Source organism: Myotis brandtii, unplaced genomic scaffold (genome assembly GCF_000412655.1).
Source record: "Myotis brandtii unplaced genomic scaffold, ASM41265v1 scaffold550, whole genome shotgun sequence".
In the NCBI taxonomy this organism is placed as follows: Eukaryota; Metazoa; Chordata; class Mammalia; order Chiroptera; family Vespertilionidae; genus Myotis; species Myotis brandtii.
Genome location: NW_005370043.1, coordinates 201,283 through 223,689, shown reverse-complemented (window position 1 = coordinate 223,689; position 22,407 = coordinate 201,283). Strand labels below are relative to the sequence as shown.

At 44.5% G+C, this 22,407-nt stretch overlaps 1 protein-coding gene across 1 annotated transcript in view; it reads right to left on the bottom strand.

Moving 5' to 3' along the window:
* The window catches only part of SORCS1 (sortilin-related VPS10 domain containing receptor 1), a 236,399-nt gene that overhangs the window by 30,340 nt on the left and 183,652 nt on the right, over positions 1 to 22,407 (bottom strand). The window contains exons 19-22 of the mRNA XM_005878302.2: positions 17,562 to 17,695; positions 14,616 to 14,739; positions 7,420 to 7,532; positions 2,209 to 2,340 (exon numbers count right to left, since the gene is read on the bottom strand). Coding sequence (XP_005878364.1) covers positions 2,209 to 2,340; positions 7,420 to 7,532; positions 14,616 to 14,739; positions 17,562 to 17,695 — 503 coding nt within the window. The remainder of the gene's footprint in view (positions 1 to 2,208; positions 2,341 to 7,419; positions 7,533 to 14,615; positions 14,740 to 17,561; positions 17,696 to 22,407) is intronic.

Below are 22,407 nucleotides of genomic sequence, written 5' to 3'. Positions count from 1 at the left end.
TCTTCTATAAAACAGACACAATGACTATCAGAGCTTAAACTAGAAACCTGGTTTACATTTCTCCAAACCTGTGCTCTTTCTAATAAAGTAGTTGGACTCCCTATACATGTGCCAAATGCTAAGTCACACAGCCTTCAAAGACGACAGCCACCATCAGGTCTCTGATTAATGGTCTATTAATACCTGGTCTCAGGCTACCTGGGGACCATCCCTCAGCTTTCTGACAATGCCTTTGTAGGAGGCACTCAGACAAGACAGAGAAACAAGAATTCCAGAGAAAACAGACAGTCAAAACAAGATACATCCTTACACAAGCAAAAGAAGTTTCACAGAATTTACCCCTCTTCTTTCTACATGTTCCCCCCAAGGAAAACATCTACAATGAATTATACTTTCAGAGAAAAATGGAGAGAAATAGAGATGCACAGAGGATGTGGTAGCTAGGGAATTTGCTGGCTCTAAACCTGGACTATCCCATACTTGCAAAGATTATGACCTGGACTTCACAGACAATCAGTAAGAGGAGGACCTAAAGGCCTCAGATCTCCTTTCCTGGTAGGTTCTCATTAGCAATGCTGTAATAAGAAATAATCCATTTTTTCTCTCCAACTAAATTGCAGGTGCAGGTAATAATTTGTAGAATGTGATGGGATGCTGTGTGGTGGTGCTGAGCAAGGTCAGATGCAAATCTGATGGGTTACCTGCTGCCCCTGCTGCCATTGAAGTTCACTATGAAGTTGGGGTCAGCAGGGCTTTCCATGACAGCTGAGTTTATTACTTTCACCTGGAGAAAATGACAGAGGTGAGCCTTCTGCCAGGTGACAAGGTGGCAGGGGAAAGAAGGGTATGTGCTAGGCGGTAGGCCATGCTGTAATTTGGAGTTGTTGTTAGGCTGTTCTAGGGGGTTCTAAATGCATCTTGGAAGACTACTGATCATAGGACTTGATTATGGGTTCATTCTAAATAAATGGAAAAGCTCCAAGTACTAGAGGGGAAAAAGCCAATATTTACCGAGTGCCCCAGAGAAATCCTATCTTTAATCTATTGGCCAGAAAGAATTAAGAAACTGAAGTCATATAGTTTCTAAAGGGGTAACCGAGACTGATCATTTTAACTCAATGGGCAGAGAAAAAGAACTAGAAAAATAACAGCAACATAATAATAATGATAACAATATCAACTACAGAGATAGGAGAGACTTGAAGTTAAAAGGAGGAGTGGGAGGAATTAAAGGGGACAGTTAGGAGAGAAACACACACAGATACACACAAACACACAGAGAGATACATTAATATTCCAGAGGTGGTGGACATGAGGAGGAAGTGGACCCCAAATAGTCAGTGGAGGTTGACTGTAGCCAATATTACTCATTTGTTATCAGCACACATTAGATCATCATCTAACATAGTGTGATAAAGAGGATTCATGATCTGTACAGATTTGTACCTTTTATAAACAACTAGAGGCCTGGTGCATGAATTCATGTATGAGTGGGGTCTGGCCAGCCCACCTTGATGGGGACCCATTCGGCTGGGCAAGCAGGGGGGAGGGGCTGCAGGCGGTTGGCTGGCCAGCCCTGCCCCCAATCTGGGTGTTGGGGGCCTATCAGAGCCTGGGCTGGCCGGGGCAGGGGTCAGGGGGGAAGCCCTGATCCAGGCCCAGATCAGGCTGGTTGGTTGCCGCAGTGTGTGTCATAGCCACTGGTCATTCCGGTCGTTCTGGTTGTTCCACCGTTCTGGTCACTGGGTTTTTATATATATAGATATCATGCATATGAAGTCATTTAATTCTCATGATACTCTGGTGATGAGAATAAGTAAAGTAAGATATAAATAGGTTCAACCTTTGCATTTTGTTCAGCCACTTGCCTTTCTCTTACTTAACACCTTGGACAGTCTGTCATATCAATATGAATAGACTTATCTAATTCACTGTAAACTCTGTAGAGCATTCCAGTGTGGATATACTCTGAATAACTGAGCCACGGTGTACAACAAACACTTGTGCATTGTTTTTTTGTGAAGCTGTAGCTAGGATCAACAGATTATGAAAAAGAAATGGAAGACCAGAAAGTGTAAGGCTCCACCAACAGTTGGTGCTCTCGCTCTCAAGCCCAGATCCCTGAGAGCTGCTGTGCGGTGGTTAGACACTAGCAGGAGTGTGATGCAGGCCTCTGGGGAAGGCTGAAATGTCACCTCGGGGACTCACCTGCTCCAGATCCTCTGCTGACCTTTTGTTCTCTCCTGTTGGATCCTGATATGGCAGGACAAAGAGCTCAGCAGCCGTGGGTAAACCAGGGAGCACTGCCACCAGGATGTGGGGGCTCGGAACCCCAGTGGCCTGAGGGGGAGACATGGAGGAGCATGTAAGTCCTGCAGGAAAGATGATGAGAAGGGGCCAAGCATCTAGTAGGGAGTGTGGGGGGGGTGGTAAGAAGACACAAGGGGGTGTGGGTGAGGTGTGCAAGCAGGGTCTTGGGTGCACCTTGTAGGAAAGGGTGTGAGAACCAGCACTGGGCTGCAAGTGCTGGCTCAGAGTCAGACTGTGTGAGGTTTGATCTCAGCTCCATCCCTGTGAAACCTTAAACACTTTATCTCCTCTGTACCTCTATTCTCTCAAGTAAAAAGTGGGGAGACTGGCAGTACTTATGAAAGGGTGGTTTTGAGAATTAAGTAAGTTGCACCTAAAGCATCTGTCGCCATGCCTGGGGACTCAAATGTTAGCTCTTCTTCCTATAGGACATCTCCGGTGAGTGGACCTTGTAAGGAGAAGACCCTCACTTACTAAACGTTATCATCTGCCCCTCACACCTTAACCCTTTTTAACCAAACTTCCTCCTTCCTGGTAGCACTAGAGTTACTCCTTCAAATGGACCAATCACATCTGGTTGAATGACTCAACCTAATATAACTCCCCCATATCACACCCCTCAGGCACCTACTGACTTCTCCACATCACAAGAACCTGAGGACCAGGCCGTTTCATGAAGCACGTTGAGCCCTTCCCTTTGTCATGCTGAATCCTGTTAACATTACAGTTACCACTCAAGGATTTCCTCTTAGTTCATTTGCTCTATTTTGAGCTTATATCCCAGCGTTTCCCGAGTCCACTCTCCAGATGGTCCTAGAATCAATCGTTAGCTCCAATCCCAGCCATACTCTTCCTTGGTCAGTTAGAACACCATTGTTTCACTAGGACTTCTGGCATTCATGTCAAAAAAGGACCTTCTCATTTTCAGCCGTAAAATATCAATTCTACATGTGGATGACTCAGGGTGGTCCTTTCCCAGACACCCTTGCTCAAAGCCTTCCATTCGCTTCTGACATTACACTCCCCTCCATATATTATCTTTCAGTCTGAGAGATCTTGACAAGTCAACCTCCATAGCAATGACCCTACTGGTTCCCTCCTGTTTAAATACCCGCTGTTAATATCCCAATTCAACATTTACATACTCTCTCCCCTCAAGTTTTACTATAATCTCCCCATTTCCAGGAGCTTGGCTACTACTTTCAGATTTAGTTTCCTTCAGTCCAACTCAGACTGTGTTTTCCTGTCTAAATCGTTGCAGTAATTCACACTACCAACTGGATTGAATATACATTCAAAGTCATCTCCAATATGGTCCTCCTCTTCCTTTCCAAATGAAATTAACCACAACTCACACAGTCATCTTATGCTCTAGCCAAATGGAATCATATACAATTTCTCAGAATTACAGCCTTCTCCTGAAAATGTTTCTGTGTGTTCCAGCTTCCTGAGAATGTCTTTTCTCTACATTGGCTGCTGAAACCCTACTCTCCTTCATGAATTTTCTTTTAAAGTCTGCTTGCTTCTATATATTTTTCAAGATTTCCAAATTAGGTGACTTTTTTGTTTGTTTCTGAACTCCACCTTGATTTATAACTTTTTCAAAGTTGTAAGACATCCCACTTATTGGGTCCTTCCCATGTGCCTAGCACTGTGCTAAGCAACTTAATATTTTGTAATGCAACCTTCCATGACAACTCTTTGAAACAATTATCATTATGCCCCTCTTTGTTGGTCAAGACATATCACAGGTTGGGGTCTTCAGGAGGCTGACTTGAGTTTAGCATTTGGGGTGTTTATTAAGGGTGCTCTTGGGATCAACAGCTATGGGAGTGAAGAGAAGGAAGCAAGAATGAGCAGAGGGAGAAGTTGAGCTGTGATGAAGGCCCATGGCAGCCTCGGGTGGTCTTACAAGGAGTGAGAATGGTGCTTCAGGTGTGTGTGAGGTTAAGCCAGGCCCTTCTCTAACTGCGTCAGTCACTGGATATGAGCACTGACATGACCTGGAGCAAGGCAGGTGAAGCCTCTACCCACAGCACTCCTAGCAGTTAAGACAACAGTCTTTCCCTGAATGGGGATCTGGGCAATGCATCTCTATTTCTGTCACAGGACAGATGGCAGATGGAGGAAAGGGAAACAATGGCTCAAGGCCACCTAGGTAGTGAGTGGTGATGATTAGTCTGGGACTTTGGTCTGACCATGAAGCCTCTGTTCGTCATCAGTTCTCTACCACCTCCCTTTTTCTGACAATGATCACACAGCAGTTCCTATCACAGCCAATATTATACTGTTCTATGCCCCTACTAGATTTTTAACTCAAGATTGTCTAAACCATTCTTATCATACTAAAAAATGCTTAATGAAGACTTTCGGTGAAAGATCCCATGGTGAAATGTCAACAGAAAAACCCCATTTGATGAGAAAAAGGTGATTGTTGAAAGTATCACATATGTCTCCTTTTTCCCCCATTGACTTCTCCCCACCTGCTCCTGCCCCCCAGCACATGCCCTCACCCCCCTACTGTCTGTGTCCATTGGTTATGCTTACATGCATGTATACAAGTCCTTTGGTTGATCTCTTACCCCTCCCCTGCCTTAATTCTGTCATGTAATGAACAAGAAAAGTACAAATAAGTTGACCGCAAGTTGTACCTCTTATTGGGTTTATTAAGGTAAACTTGGCAATGTGATACTTCCGGACTTAAGAAAATGGCCAAAGACAGGGTGGGGCACTAGGCACCAGGGGCTGGGTCAGCTGCCTCTTGGGACTGGGGAACCAGGGAGTTTTCAAAACTTCCTCTATCCATCACAGCCTGTCCTGAGGGATGTTGAGCCTGTTTATTCTGCATTGGGCTGATTATGCTATACGTCAGCCTAGAAATATTCTTGCACAGTCATTTCTAGCCCACTAGACAGCTGGTGGAAAGGTGGAGGCCCAGGGCATCTGATCCCAAGACAATAAATATGAAGAGAAATCAGCCTGAAAAACTGGTCACTGCTGAGCTGATGCCTGGTTGATAAATCATGTGGGGAGATTGAACAGCTGCCTGGGAGATCTATAGGGACATGGATCCCTAGAATGCTGCAGACTGAAGGAGGAGGGCAGTGAGTTCATTGAAGGGCAGGCGTCAGTCATCTCTCTTGGACACAGAGGAGAGAAACCAGTTATCACACCAGAGCCAAATAGCCACAAGGGCAGAAGGGCTTATTCCAGTGGATCCTGTGGTCTAGCAGCTGCGCCCTCTGGTGGCCATAATGTTTAGCCACCCATAATATCATGGATGCTGAGTCCTGCTAGAAATATTCTTGCACAGTCATTTCTAGCCCACTAGACAGCTGGTGGAAAGGTGGAGGCCCAGGGCATCTGATCCCCAGACAATAAATATGAAGAGAAATCAGCCTGAAAAACTGGTCACTGCTGAGCTGATGCCTGGTTGATAAATCATGTGGGGACGTTGAACAGCTGCCTGGGAGATCGATAGGGACATGGATCCCTAGAACGCTGCAGACTGAAGGAGGAGGGCAGTGAGTTCATTGAGGGGCAGGGGCCAGTCATGTCTCTTGGACAGCAGGGGAGAGAAACCAGTTATCACACCAGAGTCAAATAGCCACAAGGGCAGAAGGGCTTATTCCAGTGGATCCTGTGGTCTAGCAGCTGCGCCCTCTGGTGGCCATAATGTTTAGCCACCCATAATATCATGGATGCTGAGTCCTGAAGACGAATGTTGAGAAGGCATGTACCCAGAGGTGTTTGAAGATACCCCTTCCACAGCACACTGTTCCACTTACCCCTGTTTCTCCATATAATGAGACAAAGGATGGAAGCAGAGTGGAGTGGTTATGAAAGTATGAAATCAAGACTCAAACCGTGATGGTCTGACTCTAGAACCTGAATTTTAACTGTTACCTTGGACAAGTTATATCTCTAAGTTCAGTTTCCTTGCCTGTAAAATGGGAATAATCATACTATCCACATCCTAAGCTAGTTTTTTTAGTGATGAAATGTGTTAAATTGCAATGGCACTGAGAAGAGTTTTGGAATATTGTAAGTGCTAAGTAAATATCAACAAAAATAATAGTATGAATATGGGACAGGCCAGCTGTTTGCTAAAAGGGTGGATGCAAGATCAGTTTTCTGAGCAAGGTTACCTGAATGCCTTTAGCCAATATCTCTTTGTGGCATTTACTATCATGTATTGGGTGCAGGAGAGAATGTACAAAAAGGTACACCTACATTGACTTTCCTTTGGGGGCTAAGAATATACCCGAGGAAAAAGTCTCTCATCTCTGATTTTCTGGGTGTGTGCAATAATTCCAAGCAGCTCCATAAGCAGACATCCCTCCTCTGATCATTCATGAAAGTGGAGTATGCACAGGGCAGTGTGTCTAAAAGAAGGTGTCTTCTCGAAATGCCAGTGACATTTGCTTAGAGAGGGATACATCACATCACCTGGTTATTTTCCCAGCAACCCCAGGGGCTGTGTTTCACAGGTAACAACCCAGACATTGGACTCAGAGCCTTCAATTCAACGTTCTACCTTCAACACTTATTAGCTTTGAGGCAGTAGGCAAGTTAACCCCTCTGAACCTCAGTTGCTCAATCTGCAAAATGAGGACAAATAATACCTTCCTGTCAGGGCTGTTGCAGGCAACAAATGCCTTTAAAAGACCTGGTCATCGAAGGATGACTAACCATCATGTTCCGAGTGCTCACTGTGCCGTTATGCTCACCGTCTGTGGAGCTGGAACCCAGGGCTGCTCTTACTAATTAGATTCACACTGTGTCTCTCAGCATTAAGACACGTAAAACCAGACCCTGATTTTATACTTACTAATGGCTCATCATGAACTCTGTGATCTGACTGTATCACAAACTCCCACGCTCTTCTCTAAGTAGAGTTCATGGCCACATATTTGTTTACAGTTTCACCCCCCGGAAGCATCTATGATGCATCTGCAATCACGGAGCTCAGCTCTGCAGATATCAGACAGATCTCCCAGGGGCTCCAGATCTCTCCTGTCGTTTCTTTGCATAAGGATTCCCTCACCGTGAAGCTCTTCAGGGACAGTCCCTTCTCAGCCTGGGCAAGAGAGAACCGTGTGCACTCACTTCCACCAGGGACTTTTTGATGACTCTGCTGATGTCCCTCCTCCACTCGGGGATGTCCGGGTTGTAGTCGTCCAGGTTTGGAGAAAAGGACAAGCGAAGAGATCGAAATTCCTCTGGGAACACAAGAGCAGGATGATCACTGTAAGTCAAGTAGTTTTCTCAAGAAGTCTGTATACTTTGCATTGTATGCAAAGCCCTAATGAAGGGTCCATTTCCTCCACACTCACCAGAAAGACCCCGCTAGAAGGCAAATTCAATATCCCATCCCTGTTATCTCCCCACTCCTCTTTTTCCAGAACAAAGCCCTAGGCCAGCCATGGGCAAACTACATAGAAGGCAAATTCAATATCCCATCCCTGTTATCTCCCCACTCCTCTTTTTCCAGAACAAAGCCCTAGGCCCTGGTCCCTGCTCAGCTCCGAAGCCTTTGTCCATTGTCCCCCAGTTCCAGACTCTGTACTCCTGACATGAAATGACCTGGAGCGCCCTGAATGCACCTCAAGTTCATGACCCTGGGCCTTTGCACACACTATCCCTTGCCTAGAATGCCCATGTTTCCCATCTTCCATGCAAACTTAGAGCATTTACTAAATGAGTGCCCTCTCCTATCTTGTTTTAATTTTCTTTTTTATGGCACAACTGCATTTTGCACACACTTTCATTATTATTACATGATTGCATACTTATAATTATTATTATAGTCATTCTGTTGCTATTTTTTATCTTTTTGTTCAGATTTATTACAGATATTCCTCTTTTTCCCCCCATCGCTCCCCTCCACCCGGTTCTCACCCCCCCCTCCACTGTCCTCATCCATAGGTGTAAGATCTTTGTCCAATCTCTTCCCTCACCCCCCACACTCCTTCCCCCTGAGAATTGTCAGTCTGCTCCCTTTCCATGCCCCTGATTCTATTACATTCTGTTGCTACTTTGCGTTTGCATGAAAGTTTTATGTAATGGAATTTAAAGCTTCTCAGTTCAAGGGTTTTCTTAGTTGTCTCCCTGGTCCCTGAGTTAGTCCCACTCCTCCAGGAAGTAGGTGGGGTTACAGAAGCGAGAATTTTATGAGGAGAGAGTTGGAGAAAAAGCCACAGGAGCTTGAGCACCCCTGACTGTGATCACAGACAGGCTCCGCAGTCTGTGGGAGGTCCAGAAAGACTGTGGGAGAGTCTTCCAGCCAAAGTGAGCCAGAGGAGTCCCCTGTGCCCCAGGAATGGATCTGCCCTGGAATTCCTGTCTTAGTCAGTCACTGGTGGGCATCCGCACATGGAAGGTGTAGCCTTGGCCCCAGCATGGTGCTGGGTTTCAGAGCATAGCCCAGAACCTTAACTCAGCTCAGCATTTGGCACATGGCTCTGCATAGCATGTGGAATACAATTTAACAGATTCTTACCACAGCCCCCTCATCCCACACAACCCAATAGTGACTTTCTCTGCTGCCTCATGTCCTGCAGGGTCCCCACTCCAGGCCCCTGTCCTTCCCTGGGTCCCTCAATCTGCCCACATTAGCACCATGCTTTCAGGTCCCTAGACTATAGCATTCTCAACTTTCTAACTTTTCGGGTTCTCCTGGGAGAACCCCCTCCCACCAGCCACTTTTTTTTGATATTTGCAACCATAGTAAAACAAAGACTTATATTTTTGATATTTATTTTATATATTTAAATGCCATTTAACAAAGAAAAATCAACCAAAAAATGAGTTTGCGTGTCACCTTTGACACGCGTGTCATAGGTTTGCCATCACTGCCCTAGACTATAGCATTCTCAACTTTCTTATCTTCCAGGCTCTCCTGGGAGAACCCCTAGGGTCCCCACTCCAGGCCCCTGTCCTTCCCTGGGTCCCTCAATCTGCCCACATTAGCACCATGCTTTCAGGTCCCTAGACTATAGCATTCTCAACTTTCTTATCTTTCAGGCTCTCCTGGGAGAACCCCCTCCCACCAGCCACTTTGGTATCCTCCCTTTCACCAACTCAAACACCCTCCATCATATGACCCTGCTTGTCTTTTTCATATTTCTTGCTGCTTAAATTATTTTGTTTTTATTGTCTGTTTCCCACTGGAATATAAACGCAATGAGGAAAGGGGTATTGTATTCCTGGCTCTATGAAATAGTTTCCTCTTCATGGCTTTTCAATTCCTAAATATAAGTCATTTAATGATTAAATTTTTCTGTTGAATAAATAAATGCATGAATTACAGTGCAGGCTCTCTGTAATTTCTACATTTACTATTTAACTAACATTTCTTGACTTAAGCGGTTCCTTGTGTTTGGGGGTTCAGCAACAAGGGCAATGCTGCATACACATTCAGGAAACATAAACACCCACTTGCATTTCCTAACAATGCAAGGACTCCTGGGACACAAGCTTTGATGACTCCTACATGGTAAGGTGTGCATTAGTGGCAGTCCAGAGATGTCTATTTTCAGAGTTTGACTATTTTACGAGTCACTGGTTATCAATGTGAATACCCCCATGTCCGTTCTGATGGAGAGCAGTGAAATGCATACTAATTAGTAGCCTGGTCAATGGCAGTGCTAGAAAATCACCCACTGAGTCCTAACTTTTCACTTCAAAGATATGTTTATGTCATTTTCACTTCCCCAGAACCTCTTATCAAACTGTAGAAACTTCATCTACAAGGGAAGATGTTTATCTTAATAAAAGGACACAAATGATGAAGCTCCCTCTGAAATGACTTAGCATGTTAAACAGTGGGGCGGGGTAGAGGGGGATGGCTGAGCAATGTTATACTTAAGTTCATTCAACAAATAGGGGATGCATGTGGGAGGACTGAGAAGGGTAAACATCAATAATACATATGCACATACACATCCACACACATCCACATATACATACATACATACATACACACACACACACACATATATATACATATATATGTATATATGTGTGTATATATATACATATATATATGTATGTATATATATATACATATATATATATATATAGTAGCTGCTGAGAGAGAGAAATTCTACATATTCATATATTCTTTGTTGTATTAAGAGTAAACCTGTGCCCTGAAGCACATTAAAGGAAATAATAAAAAAGGAGATTTTCTTTCCTCTGGTCTATTACGTGTCTTTAGGTGGATAATCTTTCCTCTGTCTACTTCCCAAATATGATGCCTCCTTCAGTGTGACCACGATGGCCTTAATGTTTCCCTCAACTTGACTGCATTCCAGACAGGTTCCTTCCTGACTATAGGTCCCTGACCTCTCTTTTCTAAGAGCATTTACTTTGGCAAACTTGCGATTGTAAATTCTTTCTCTGCCCCTTTGAGATATAAATCTTCTATAAGCCATGAATAGCTTTCTCAAGGACCAGGGGGCCATGCCTTTGCAATGTCATCATCAAGAAAATAAGACCCCTACCACTGAGGGCAGGGCAGGAGCCTCACTTTCTAAGCACCAATTAGCAAACACTGATGTCCTAATTACATTGATAATCCCCCAAAGTCCTCTAGTACTTTTCCACTGGCTCATCCCAGAGTTTAAACATCTCCCTTCCTTTTGTTTAGGTTGAATTAAATCTTGCCTAACTCCATGTGCTGCAATTTGCCTTTAATATGTCAAAAGTGTCATTACAATTTTCTAGTCATTCATATGCAACTCTGGACAACTCATCTGACTAAAGACAAATTTAAAAAAAGTGTGATGGTTCAGGGACTTGGTTAGAGGAGGGGAAACCACTTCACCTTTTTCAATGAAGATATCCCATCCTAAGGGGTGACTCTCTTTTGGATTATGCCTTTTAAGGAGTTTTAGGAAGAGGAGCAACTAAGTAGCAAAGTGGTGGAAAGTGGTTAGAAATATTCCCTCTGAATTCAGAGTCTTAGACTCTGTTTACCATACTTACCTCATATTTTCTCATTTGTAAAACAAGGATAATTATAGCACATTTCTCATAAGCCTTTCTCAACTCTGTTCAATAAAATAGATAATATATATCAAGTGCTTAGAAAAGATGCTGGTAATGGTTCCATCAATGTTAATTACCAGCACTATCATCATTATTGGATCTGTCACTGAACAGCAGAATAATGTTAAGTCAGTAATTTCCCATTTCTGGGCCACAATTTCCTATCTGCAAAATGACTAGTTGGACCATGTAAGCCTAGAGAATACAAAGTTCTCTCTGTTGTTCTAGTAAGAAAATATTTGATACTCTTAACCAAGGGGACATCTGTGGGAAGAATGGGTCAGTGCCCCTAGTGATGTTTAGGTTGAATTAAATCTTGCCTAACTCCATGTGCTGCAATTTGCCTTTAATATGTCAAAAGTGTCATTACAATTTTCTAGTCATTCATATGCAACTCTGGACAACTCATCTGACTAAAGACAAATTTTAAAAAGTGTGATGGTTCAGGGACTTGGTTAGAGGAGGGGAAACCACTTCACCTTTTTCAATGAAGATATCCCATCCTAAGGGGTGACTCTCTTTTGGATTATGCCTTTTAAGGAGTTTTAGGAAGAGGAACAACTAAGTAGCAAAGTGGTGGAAAGTGGTTAGAAATATTCCCTCTGAATTCAGAGTCTTAGACTCTGTTTACTATACTTACCTCATATTTTCTCATTTGTAAAACAAGGATAATTATAGCATATTTCTCATAAGCCTTTCTCAACTCTGTTCAATAAAATAGATCATATATATCAAGTGCTTAGAACAGATGCTGGTAATGGTTCCATCAATGTTAATTACTAGCACTACCATCATTATTGGATCTGTCACTGAACAGCAGAATAATGTTAAGTCAGTAATTTCCCATTTCTGGGCCACAATTTCCTATCTATCTGCAAAATGACTAGTTGGACCATGTAACCCTAGAGAATACATAGATTCAAAGTTCTCTCTGTTGTTCTAGTAAGAAAATATTTGATACTCTTAACCAAGGGGACATCTGTGGGAAGAATAGGTCAGTGCCCCTAGTGACCCCTGTGCCATCCAGGAAGATGAGAGAGGAAAAAGAGCATCAGGTGGAAAAGACATGAGGGCCAGCGCAGTAGGGAAATCTCAGAAGCATGAGTCCTTGGTATGGATGTTCTGTGTTGGAAGCCCAGTTCCACCACTTACTAGACAGGGCAAGTTATTTACGCCTCTGCAAAAAATGAGAGTAATAATTATACCATCGTAATTAGCTAGTTCTTATTAATAGGAAGAAAGCAAAAGGGAGCCAAGCATTGCCATCTGGGCAGCTTTACCAGGAAGCTGCAACTTTACCCTCCCCAGAGAACCATGGGTCCATTCCCTCCAGATCACTGGGGGAAGGGACTGGACAAAGGGGGGATAGATGCATGAGCAATGAAGTTGGGGTGACATAGGGAAGGTGCCTGTTGGTCTAACCTGGAAGCAAAAATAATTGGCTAGAGAGGGTGGGGCCACTGAAAGCCCGGGAAAATTGGGGGATACATAATCCCCCAGACAACGGAATACTTCACTCTCTTTTGGCTCTCTTGTTCCTCTGGCTTGGCTCCTGCTTCCTTGCATTTACCCATGTTCCCTTCATAGCCATGTGGCAATGGGCTGATGGACTGCAGCTGGGAACACAAGCTGCAGTTCAAGTTAGCCTGGGCTATGCAAATATGGAACAGAACCTTGAGCAATGGTTGTAATCCTAGTGCTGCTAAAGACACAGCTGGACTTCTTCCTTGACTGGATGAAGGAAAATGGGATCTTGGAAAATCATGGATGTAATTTCACACAACTAAAAGCCACTCAATCTCCGGTGCAAGTCTCAGAAAATTCCTCTCTTGTGACACGGCAAGAACCCCACATTCACCAGCAACAAACAGGTGGGGATGCAGAGAGCTCCCCACCAATAATAATAATATCACCTATCCTACACTGGGGTTGTTATGAGGATTCAATGCATCCCAGGGCATAGAAATGGGTAGAGAAGTAAAGAGAAGCCAAAGTTTTCTTCCTGATTGAACTCTGGCTGGGCCATTGCCTCACTGATGGGACTTTGTGAGGAAAATCGCAGCCCTGGTCTACTTTCACTTACTATTGGGCTTCTCAACTTCTTGGCAGGGGTGGGGGGTTGGGGGAAAAGGGAGGGGACATTATGAAATCTAACACCCAGCTATGCAGGGAATATCCTCCTCAGACACGTTCCAAATTGCTTACAAATTACTTTCTGAATTTGAAGGTCAAGTTGGCAAGACAAGAAATGAGAAACAGAACCTGCATCAGAATCAATTAATTCTGGAACTGGGACAATTGATATTATCTGAACCACCAGCTGGTTTGTCTATCATCTATCTATCTATCTATCTATCTATCTATCTATCCTCTCTCCCTCCTTTCTCCCTCTCTTTTGTACACTCTCTCTCTCTGCACAGAATTTACTTTCCCTATCTTCTTTAAAATTCTTTTTTTAATTTTAATTTCCATACTGCATATGTACCACTTCCATATCAACAATAAAAGTTTACATTTTTGTTATCCACTAATAACAGTACATCCATCTGAATATCCTTCTGTGCAGAAAAAAATTTCCCAAATGAGCTCAATTTGTATAAACTGTTTTTTCAATCCTCATTTTCAATTAATAATTCCACCTTTCCAGTTCAGTACATTTTCATTCCATCTAATAATCTGACCATATTCAACTTCCCCAATGGATTATAAAATTACAGTGACTTGTTCAAATCAATATCCAGTATATGACATCTGCCTGTTATGACCCTTCCATCTCTTTTAATCTAGCATCATTTTTATGATACAGATTTGTGTAAAATATTTTCAGAGTACTTAGATATTGGTAGATTCCTTAACGTTAACTTTTATAGAAAACCTCAATATTAACCATTTTCTTTTATAATCGGTTTTAGCTATTCAAACACCACCAAAATGCCAAATGGAATGAAAGAGCCTTACATATAATGAAGCTCACCCTACCTAAGGTGAGTGAGCGAATGGACACTCTATGTGCACCAGAGCCACGTGGAGAGAAAAACAAAACAAAACAATAAACCCTCTGGTGTCTTGTGACTACTATTTTGCTGGGGTCTCTTCCCTAAAAGAGGAGACCAGACCTGACTCAGCTCTTTCTCAACCACTGTCCTCTGTGCTGTGGTTAGAGGTCATAAGCTGATGGCCTCTGGCACTCTGGTACCGAGTAACCTCTGAGCAGGGGGGCAGCGGTGAATCAATGAAGACAGAGTACTCACCATACACTGCGATGGTCTTGGTGTCTTGCAGAATGGCATTCCCAGCTGAGACCTGCACTGTGATGGTGTTCATCCCTTCGGAGGTAAACTTGAATGATATGCTGCCTTCCAAGGTGATCAAGGGCTTGAATAAACAAAAGCATGGAGTAAGGGCAAAGCTATATATATTATTGATTTCAGAGAAGAAGGGAGGGTGAGAGAGAGAAACATCAATGATGAGAGAGAATGACTGATCTGTTGCCTCCTGTACACCCTCTACTGGGGATCAAGGCTGCAACCAGGGAATCAAACCTTGACCTCATGTTTCATAGGTGGATTCTCAACCACTGAGCAACACTAGCCGAGCCAAAGCTCTTCAGTTACAGAGGAGACGGCCACCAGCAAGCATCTTAAATCAGTGGAGGCTCTTTTTGGTGACATCTGACTCCATCCATACCTCCCCATCATCTCAAGTCCAGACCAGAAAGGGGCTATAGAGCCATGGCCCCAAGCAGCCCTGCCCATGTCTTCTGAATTTGACACTTCTCTCCTGGAACCATAATGAGGGCTGGGAAGATTGATATGTTGTGCTTGTTGATGGGATACATGTGTCTTTATGGATAATCTACTCATAATAAGCAGATACTTTCATTCAAGGAAACATTCAGATCAGACCAAAAGAGAGGGCCATATGAACCCAGATTTAAGCAGCAGTCACTGAAAATCTACAAACTGCCAGTTGTTTATCTCCAGGGTATACTAGTCATAATAAGTTGCAATGGAACACAGCAACCGTGAACACCAAAACCACAGTAGTTAACAGGAGTGGCCTGGCATGGCTGGGCTTCCTCTGAGAGGCCTATCAGCATTTCATGGAAGCAGCTTCCATGGAAACAAGTACTAATTGGATGGTGGTTTGAGGACTCAAACAAATAAATAAATAAAGACAATGACTTGGACCAGTGCCTGTGCTACAATTGGATGCCGGGGTCCTGAAGGAAAAGATAATTAGCCTATGACCTCCCTCAACTCACTCCCCGCAATCATTTCTTTCCTGTCTTTTCTTAATTAATTTTAAAATCAAAAGTCATTTAATTCCCTGGATGGCAGAGGGAAGATGAAAGCCAGCGTAAGAAGGCTGCTCAACATGATCTATTGAAAATGTGGTTTTCTGCTAAAAGGTAAATAATAGGAGACAGAGAATAACATTGTTTAGGACTTTCACCTTCCAAGTCTAGCTTTCAATAACATAGATTTCTACTCTCTCACTGTGGGTCATGTCCTCTCAGTTTGGAATGAATTTACATGTACAGTTTCAGAAGTAATAAAAAATGGGCTTTTTTCAGCTGAGTTAATGTTAACTGTAGAGATGAGCGATTCCTTCCACTGTCAGGCTTGTAGCAGGGCTAGAGGGGAGTGTTCATCGTTGGCCTGTGCAAAATTGTCTGGAGTTAAAGCCAAAGTTCAGCTCTGGGGTAGAACAATATTTGCATTAAAATAAAATGCATTGCATCAGAACAGTTAAATCATCAAGAGACAGGGACTCTGCTGGAAGAAGATGGGGCTTCCAGTCCAGGGCAGTCCGTCCTGTGTCCTATGCTGGCGGACACTCTGGGGCCTTATTTTAATTTATGAGAATGGAGTGAATTCAAAACTGAAACAGAGCACACGGCCAGGTATAAGGAGAATAAGAATCCGGGTAGGCATCAGAAGGCCTTGGATCTGATCCCTGCATGAAGCAGCTGAATGGGATTGGAGCAGGCCACTCTGTCCACCTCTTCCTCACTTTTGTTCATCTGCCAAACAAAGGACTCAGAGTAAATGAGGTGAAGGTCTCTACTGGTTTAAAAATGGCTGCTGACTTTTGATCACAGGGGATGTTCTGGGAAAACAGAAGGGGTAAAGCTGACTAAAGAAGTTGGCGTGTTTGATGCAGGGTGAGGAGGCCATCTGGGGAGCTGGGTGGTAATGGGTGTTGGGGAGCACAGGAGACTTGGTTGGAAAGTTTGTAAGGAGGACATTCTGAAAAAAGGGAATTGTGCTGAAGACAGCCTGCCCTGTTGATCAGAATTCTAACTTAGGGGAGTGCCGAAGGTGGCGTCCCTAATTTTTCCTTGACCTTTCCAAACAAGTCTGTGCACTTGCAGACCCCTGGGTGTTTACTGGAATCCTTATGCTTAATCTTGGGTGTCCTTGCTTAAAGGACACTGCAAACACATGTCCCTCCCAAGATTACTTATCCTATCGATTGTATCTAAAAGATAAACTTTATCTCAAACTGCCGTTACAATAAAAGCCTAACGAGGCAGGCGATCGAGGCTACCTGGTTCCTTTAGCCAGGCAGTCCCTTAGCCCTCTCTTTCACAGCAAATGTGGTGTCAGAGTAATCATTCATCCATAGCTCAGGGTCTGATGGTCAGCCCCAGCAAATGGGCATTTGTTGCTTTTGCCTGGCCCGTATCCATTCACCTCTTTTCCTTTTGGGAACCATTCCCTCCCTTGTCTTGGTTCATGTGGTTCTCAGGAGGCTGACTTCCACACTTCTTTCCACCCCAGCGCTGTGACCAAGGCCTGGTCAATCATAGTCCATCCCAGGACTTGTGTTAGAACTTTGGAGAAAGAGTTTGTTTTCTCTGCTGAGCTGTGAGGGTGTAAAGCTTGGGCTGCTGCAAAGGGTCACTGCAAAGGATTGTCCAACTAGAGAAGGGCAGTTACACAAAGGAAGGCAGAGGCAAGAAGTAGGGGATGGCATGGTGAGATAAAGAAACAGAGACAGGCAGAGAAACAGAGACAGAGAGACAAAGAGAATACATGTATTGATGCTCTAAGGGCCTGCTGGCCCCGAGGCTAGGAACCCCCGCCCCCAGACTCTTGAGTTCCACAAGCCATCTCATTCCCTTTCTGCTTCAGCTAGTTGGAGTTGAGCTGCCACCAGCTCCCATGCGTGTTGTTTCCAGCATGACCCACCTCCGTGTTGTTCCCGTACCACCACACGTAGGTGAGGGTGCCCACTTGGCTGGGCCACAGCACGGCGGTTGCGTTGACCTCTTTGTTCTTCGTGGTGACAAAGGGCAGGGCCAGGTGCACATGCTCCAGGGGACCTGAGGCACAAGAGGAGAGAGGAGGGATGGAGAGGGAAGAGCTTTCTCTGCTGCAACCTCTCAGTTCTGGAGAGAATACGCATGACTCATTCTAATGCCTCCAGAACACAGCAGTCATTTTCCTGAGAAAAGTGCTCTGGAGCTTTTGCTACCTTGGAGAAAAGGATATATTGTGAATAACTACAGCTCAACATTTTCCATTTACCGACTTTCTTCCAGGCCTAACATGTCTGAGTTGTTTATGTGTAAAAGTTTAAAAATTAACAAATAATTTATGAAGTCTTTAGGTGAAAAGGCATAATAGGAGGTTTCACATTGAAACAGAGAGTCTTTCCAAGAGGTTATATCCTTGGTGATAAACCAGGATTGTGATAAATCTCATAGACTTCATGTTGCGTGGTGAGAGAAGGAGGATAATTATTCTTTATTATTTACTGGATTTTAAAGATCTGTGTGCGTGTAAATGTGTGTGTGTGGGGGGGGGCGGGGGGGGGCTTGTCTGTAAAGCACCTGGTTAGGTAACCATGGAGTAAACTGTGTTTGGTGTTGAGGTAAGCTTGTCCAGGACAAAGGCATGCCTGAGTGGGCAGAGAGCTCTCTGGTTCTCACTCCTCAGGATGTGCTAAACTAAACAAAGGATGATGCTATCGATGGAGGCCCCTTCGACCAGAAATCTTAATCAGATGAACAAATCCACAAAGATACCAATATCCTCCTCCTACAGAACCACTCGGACCTTTCCTAGGACCCTGACCTTCCCTTTGAGTCGCTGTTCCCAGGAAAAATGTGATTTCCTCTGAGGTTGAAAATGACAGAAATCTATCACCTCCACCATTATTCCACAAGGTGGAGAAGAAGGGGGTGCCTCGGGCCTTTCCCCCTGCTCAATCACCACCTCTTCTTCTGCTTGACCTTTACATGTGTTTCCTGGCATACCGTCTCTGGCCTTTTCTCCCTCCACATGCTCTTCCGCTGAGTCATATCACCCACACCCTGACCTTCAACTGATGACCACATGCTATGGGCTCCAAAACCACCTTCTGGACTCCAGACTCAATTAGCAGCCAAAGGGTTCTGAGAAACACATGATTCTCCCCCATTCTATTTTCTCCATCTGTCGAATAAAACCAGTGTTTATCCAGGGGAGCAACCCAGAAGTAGAAAGTCAATCTAGATTGCTTATTTCTTACCTCCCACATCCATTTAGGCCACCATTTATTTGGTTTCAGAAATATGTCTCCACTAGAGCTCTTCTCACCTACCCCAATCCTGCCCTGATTCATGCACTAACCATCCCCCCTACCTGGGCCATTACCACTCTCTCACTGACTTCCTGCCTCTAACCTATCCCTACCTGATCCACCTGCTGCCCTACATGTTCAATGCCTGCCTCCCTCAATAACACATAAGCGGCACCCAATGCCAGGTGTCTCAGCACCTAGAATACAATGTATGCGCCAGGGTGAGGGTGGAACAAGCGCATGGACCTTGAGGGAGAGGTGGCTCTCCATGTTGGAGGAATAGTAAGAAAGCCCGAACAGCTGCAATGCAGAGATGGAGGGAAGGAGTGGAAGCCAATGAGATCTAAGAGGTATTCAGGACACGTAGCATGTCGGCCTTGTAGGCCTTGAACTATATGCGTGTGTTTGTGTAGCTTCATTCTTGCATGTATCTACATTACATATGCATACAAAGCATGGTGATGGTGAGGTACCTTCTCACCCTCCAAATTGTTCTCAGAGAGATTTTCCTAGAAAGTCATGTGGATTATGCTATTCACTTGCTCAAATTAAAACCCCCATTACCTAATTATAATAACAATAATAACACATATTGATGTAACATTTGTGAGACAGGGAACACAGGCTGCCAACTTGGGAGGATAAGAGCCCTGTGCATTTACCTTTAAAGATAAGGCTAGGACAGTTTCCAAGACATAGCAGATACTCGAACATTCGCTGGGTAACAAATGCTATAATTTCCTGTCTCTGCTTTTGTCCATGCTTCTCTCTCTTTATAGAATTTGAGGTGAGGCTTTGTGACCAGCATACAGAACAGAATTGATTTTCTGGCTTAGAAGCCATACGATAAAAAGTTGTTGGTCATAAGTCAGAATAGTTCAATGAGGTGACCAAAGGCAGCACTACTGAGGGACAGCTGTGCACCACAGATTCTGCTAATGGCTTTTTATTCCCCTTTCATCCTCACAACAACCTCATGGAGCAGGCACTGCCATCATCCCCATCTAGAGACCAACAAACAGAGAAAGGTGACCTTCCTTGATTCCAGGGTGTGAACTAAAGCAGCTCGATTTCAGAGCCCATGCTCTGCCAGCTGAAATTGCTCGATAAAACTCTCCCATTTTAACAAAAGAGCTAGAAAGAGTCACTAGTTACTGACGATTTAACTATGATCCAGGCTCTGGAAAAAGAACTTGACACATGCTCTCAGACTTTGCATGGCTCCTGCTAGTCCCGATTGCTCCTGAAGGCCATGCCGTGCCGTGTTCCACCCCAGGGCCTTAGCTTTTACACCTTTCTTATGGCACCTGTCAGATTTGCAGGCTCAGTTCCAGGGTCCCCTCTTGTGCATCAGTTGTCCTGATTCCTCAGACAGATCTGAGTTAAATGAATCCACTGGAATGCAAGTACTACACCAGCTCGGTTAGTTCCATTCTAAAGGGGTTCATTTTCTTGGTCTCTGTCACATAGGACTTTTAACCATATTTTAAAGTCAGAACACACAGGAGGGATGATGTTAGTGAAAAAACTGAATCGTGTTACTAAAATATCGTCATTCATTCATTTTAATAGTTTTTGAGTGCTACCACGTGTTGGGCATTGTTCTCGGTGCTGGGACACCTGGTACTAGATGGATGTTATGTGTTAATGAGGGGGACAGGCATGGGGTCAGTGAGAGAGTGCTGTCTTTGGCAGGCTGGTCAAGGAAACTATCTCAGAAGAAGAAATGACATTTGAGAAGTGACCTGAACAAAGTACAGGAGGGCACCAGGTGTCTATTGGTGATGATCTGGGGTGAGGAAAGAGCAAGTGCACAGACGCTGGGGAGAGCGCCTGCCCTCCATGTGTGAGGAACAGCAAGGATGGGCTGCAGTGCAAATGGAGGGGACTGGAAGCCCCTGAGATCTGAGAGGCATTCAGGACACTCAGCATGTCGGCCTTGTGCACCCTCAGGTGTGCATGTGTGTGCGAATGTGTGCTATTTATCTTTCAAATTCCCACATCCTCTTGTATTCATTTACTTTTTAGGTGTCTAATATACTACACCTACTTCCTGTTGCCCCAAAGCCTACTCTTTAACATCTATTTTCTGTACTTAGAGTGCAGTCTGCCCTAATGGATCGACGGAAGTGAACCTCCAGCCCTTGGAGGCCCCAGAGGGCTTGCTGCACCAAGACAGGAGCTGAACAAGCTGGCTGATGCCTCTCCATCACAGAGGTGCCTGCAATGCCTCAAAGGAACGGCAGGTGGCAGGACACATGCTCTCAGACTTTGCATGGCTCCTGCTAGTCCCGATTGCTCCTGAAGGCCATGCCGTGCCGTGTTCCACCCCAGGGCCTTAGCTTTTACACCTTTCTTATGGCACCTGTCAGATTTGCAGGCTCAGTTCCAGGGTCCCCTCTTGTGCATCAGTTGTCCTGATTCCTCAGACAGATCTGAGTTAAATGAATCCACTGGAATGCAAGTACTACACCAGCTCGGTTAGTTCCATTCTAAAGGGGTTCATTTTCTTGGTCTCTGTCACATAGGACTTTTAACCATATTTTAAAGTCAGAACATACAGGAGGGATGATGTTAGTGAAAAAACTGAATCGTGTTACTAAAATATGGTCATTCGTTCATTTTAATAGTTTTTGAGTGCTACCACGTGTTGGGCATTGTTCTCGGTGCTGGGACACCTGGTACTAGATGGATGTTATGTGTTAATGAGGGGGACAGGCATGGGGTCAGTGAGAGAGTGCTGTCTTTGGCAGGCTGGTCAAGGAAACTATCTCAGAAGAAGAAACGACATTTGAGCAGTGACCTGAATAAAGTACAGGAGGGCACCAGGTGTCTATTGGTGATGATCTGGGGTGAGGAAAGAGCAAGTGCACAGACGCTGGGGAGAGCGCCTGCCCTCCATGTGTGAGGAACAGCAAGGATGGGCTGCAGTGCAAATGGAGGGGACTGGAAGCCCCTGAGATCTGAGAGGCATTCAGGACACTCAGCATGTCGGCCTTGTGCACCCTCAGGTGTGCATGTGTGTGCTTGCATGAACTCATTGCTGCATATTTAGACGTTCCATGCTCATACAAATGTGTGCTATTTATCTTTGAAACTCCCACATCCTCTTGTATTCATTTACTTTTTATGTGTCTAATATACTACACCTACTTCCTGCTGCCCCAAAGCCTACTCTTTAACATCTATTTTCTGCACTTAGAGTGCAGTCTGCCCTAATGGATCTACGGAAGTGAACCTCCAGCCCTTGGAGGCCCCAGAGGGCTTGCTGCACCAAGACAGGAGCTGAACAAGCTGGCTGATGCCTCTCCATCACAGAGGTGCCTGCAATGCCACAAAGGAACGGCAGGTGGCAGTGCATCACTCCATATGAATCTTCCTGGCAGGATGGCAGAGGGGACTGCAGAATTGTGTGAATGAGGTTTCCCTGCTCTTTACTTGTTTAGCCCTCCTGTGCTGCATGGAACAGCT